The sequence below is a fragment of the Vombatus ursinus genome, unplaced genomic scaffold, assembly GCF_900497805.2.
Source record: "Vombatus ursinus unplaced genomic scaffold, bare-nosed wombat genome assembly UNPS02014770.1, whole genome shotgun sequence".
Classification (NCBI taxonomy): domain Eukaryota; kingdom Metazoa; phylum Chordata; class Mammalia; order Diprotodontia; family Vombatidae; genus Vombatus; species Vombatus ursinus.
This window is the reverse complement of record NW_020954548.1, coordinates 32,199,045-32,201,720: the sequence shown is the minus strand read 5'-3', so window position 1 is coordinate 32,201,720 and position 2,676 is coordinate 32,199,045. Positions and strand designations below refer to the sequence as shown.

General features: G+C 48.4%; 1 protein-coding gene across 4 annotated transcripts in view; it reads left to right on the top strand.

Moving 5' to 3' along the window:
• Positions 1-2,676, top strand: part of CD19 (CD19 molecule) — a 28,521-nt gene extending 25,845 nt beyond the window's left edge. For 3 of the 4 annotated variants that reach the window (XM_027862684.1, XM_027862687.1, XM_027862686.1), the window contains 8 exons: positions 276-389; positions 853-945; positions 1,143-1,217; positions 1,377-1,433; positions 1,543-1,599; positions 2,035-2,127; positions 2,255-2,342; positions 2,624-2,676. In XM_027862684.1, coding sequence (XP_027718485.1) covers positions 276-389; positions 853-945; positions 1,143-1,217; positions 1,377-1,433; positions 1,543-1,599; positions 2,035-2,127; positions 2,255-2,342; positions 2,624-2,630 — 584 coding nt within the window. In that variant the 3' untranslated portion in view covers positions 2,631-2,676. Of the gene's footprint in view, positions 1-275; positions 390-852; positions 946-1,142; positions 1,218-1,376; positions 1,434-1,542; positions 1,600-2,034; positions 2,128-2,254; positions 2,376-2,623 lie in introns of all 4 variants that reach the window. The other variant, XM_027862685.1, reaches the window with a different exon arrangement.

Genomic DNA, 2,676 nt, shown 5'->3' with positions numbered 1-2,676 from the left:
GAGAGAGAGAGAGAGAGAGAGAGAGAGAGAGAGAGAGAGAATCAATGTTTCCATCTACTGAGAAAGACAGGAAGGGATGGAATCAAGTGCACAAGTAGAGGGGCTGGCTAGGAGAAAAACCACCTTTGTCAGTGACTGAGGGAAGAGAATGGGAGGTGATGTCAAGAGGTTTTGAGATGAGGAGAGGGGACATGAGGAGTCAATTAGGGAGAAATAAAAGTACTGTCTTGCTGTGGTGAGGGTCCAGTTGACATCACTCCATTTCTGTTCTCTAGTTCGGACCATGAAATGGACCCCTGGCTTTGGAGAAGCCACTCCATCCTTTGGGAACCCATACCGAAGGAACCAGGAAACAGGAATCCCCGGGCTCAGGAGTCCAGGACAGGAGGGTGAGTGACTCTTAAGAGGTGTATCTGTTCTTCCCAGACTTGGGCTAGAGCCTGAGCCAAAGCCAGAGGAGAAAGAAGCATGGCATAGCAGCAAGGACATTGAACTAGGAGTCATGATCATCAAGGGAATTCTGCCTCTGATGCTTACTAGCCATGTGGTCTTGGGAAAATCATTTCCCCTCTGTGGGCCTCAGTTGCTTCATCTGTAAAATGAGACTCAACACAATGATATTTAATTTTCCATGTCAGATCTAAATCCATTATCCTATCATCCTCTTTGGCACAGGGGATAGGGGAGGCATTTGCAAGAAGACTCTCCACTTCCCAGACCCTGAGGGATCTCAGATCATGGGTATCTGGTTAGTAGAAGTGGGAGTCCATGTGGGAGGGAATAGGGGATCAAGGCTGCTGGGAGCAGGATGAGCTAGGGGAATTGGGGGCAGTGATCTGGTTTATTCCACAGATCCAGAAGAGGAGGAAGGGGAAGGTTATGAGGAGCCAGATGGTGAAGAGGCTTCTGGGGCCTATGAAAATAGCCAGGACCAGATCTCCCAAGGTAATAACGGATTGCTCCCCTCATTCAGAGCCCAATCTCCTCCATGTTACAGAGCCCAATCTTCCCCCACTCAGCAACACCCCTCCCCCCTACTAGCTCCTTTTCCTTCTCTCCAAGGCATCGGATGTACGGGGAGGTCAGTAAGGGACAGTGGGCAGGAGTGTCTAGCTCTCTTTCTGACTCCCTTCCCTCCCCAGATGATTGGGGCTATGAGAATGAAGAGAAAAGAACCATGGCTGCTGAAGAAATAGAGGATGATTCTTTCTCCACTGGTAATGAGGAATTGGGGGAGAATACCTTAGGTGGCTGGAGAGAAGGGACCCTGAAGGACCAAGGAGTCTGAGGGGAACTGGGGAAAGGGATGGATAGTGCAGTCCCAAGAGACTTCTATGGAGATAAGTTTCTCACCTCTACCTTCCACTCCCCAACAGCTGAGTCTTATGAGAATGAGAACAAGGAAATGGTCCCACCTATCTACACAACAACAGGTGAGGGGAAGAACATTTCTAATTTAGGGGCTGGGAGAATAAAAGAGGAGTAGAAACGTAGGGCAGCAGGCTCAAGCACTGAAAGAATCCCTTTGTCTTTCCTCTGTAGGCTTCCTGCTCCCCAAAGGGCCTGTTTGGGACGCCTGCCGAGAGGTTTCTTCACTTGGTGAGATGTAGGGACAATCTGCTCTGACCCTGATCTCAAGGAAAGGGGAGGGAACAAGCATTTATATAGCACCTACTGTGTGTTTTTTACAAATGTTATTTCATTATTATCTCAAACCTAGTTCTGACCTTAATTAAGAATCTGATCCTTAGCGTTCCTGACACTCAATCCAACCATTCATTTAGTACTCCAATAAACATGTATGGAGTACCTACTATGTGTGGAGCATAAGGTTGGGAATTGGAGAAGATAAGAAGTTTAGATAAGACACTAGTTCCTTCCCTCGTGGAGCTTACTAAGACTGAACCTAACCACTTCTATAGTGAGATATGGGCTAGTAGCCTTAACTCAGGCTGCCAACTCCTTGAGATTATCTTGTCCTGTCTAACCTTTTTCTTTTCCACGTGCATCCCTTCATCCTTCACCTGCCATCAGGGTCTCAGTCTTATGAGGATATGAGAGGAATCCTATATGCTGCCCCTCAAATCCGGAACCTTCATCCCCAGCCTGGTCCAAGCCAGGAGGAAGGTGAGTATCCTTCAATCCTCAGCACTGCCTAAGCTTTCTAGGACCCAAGTGGTCTCTTCAGTCTCTCTCTCTCTCCCTTCCTTCCATCTCTCTTTCCTCCTTTAACTCAATCCCTTGTGCTGTTCAGATGGTGACTCCTATGAGAATATGGAAAATCCAGAAGAGGCTGATCCAGATTGGGAGGCAGGGGGTTGGGCCCCAACCTGGAACAACAGGTGAACCCCTCAACTGCAACCCCACCCCATTAAGTGAGTAGGAAACAGGCCCCCTCCAGAGGTTGAGGAGGGGAGATTTGGGAGTTATGCTGGCAAACTGGATTCTGGTGGTGGAGGGAAAGGAGCGAGGGAGGTAGGGCAGGTTAAAATGAAGCAAGAATTGTTAGAGCATTTGGGATGATGCCTGGTGTTTTGGGAGGGAAGGATTTACAGAGGGCTAGAGGGAGGGGGAAGGGCACCCACTGAGCACCAACCTCCCATTTTTGTCTTTCCCTCTTTAGGTCATAGAGACAACCCCAATTTAGCGTTCTTTTGATGCTTAATCTCTCTATCT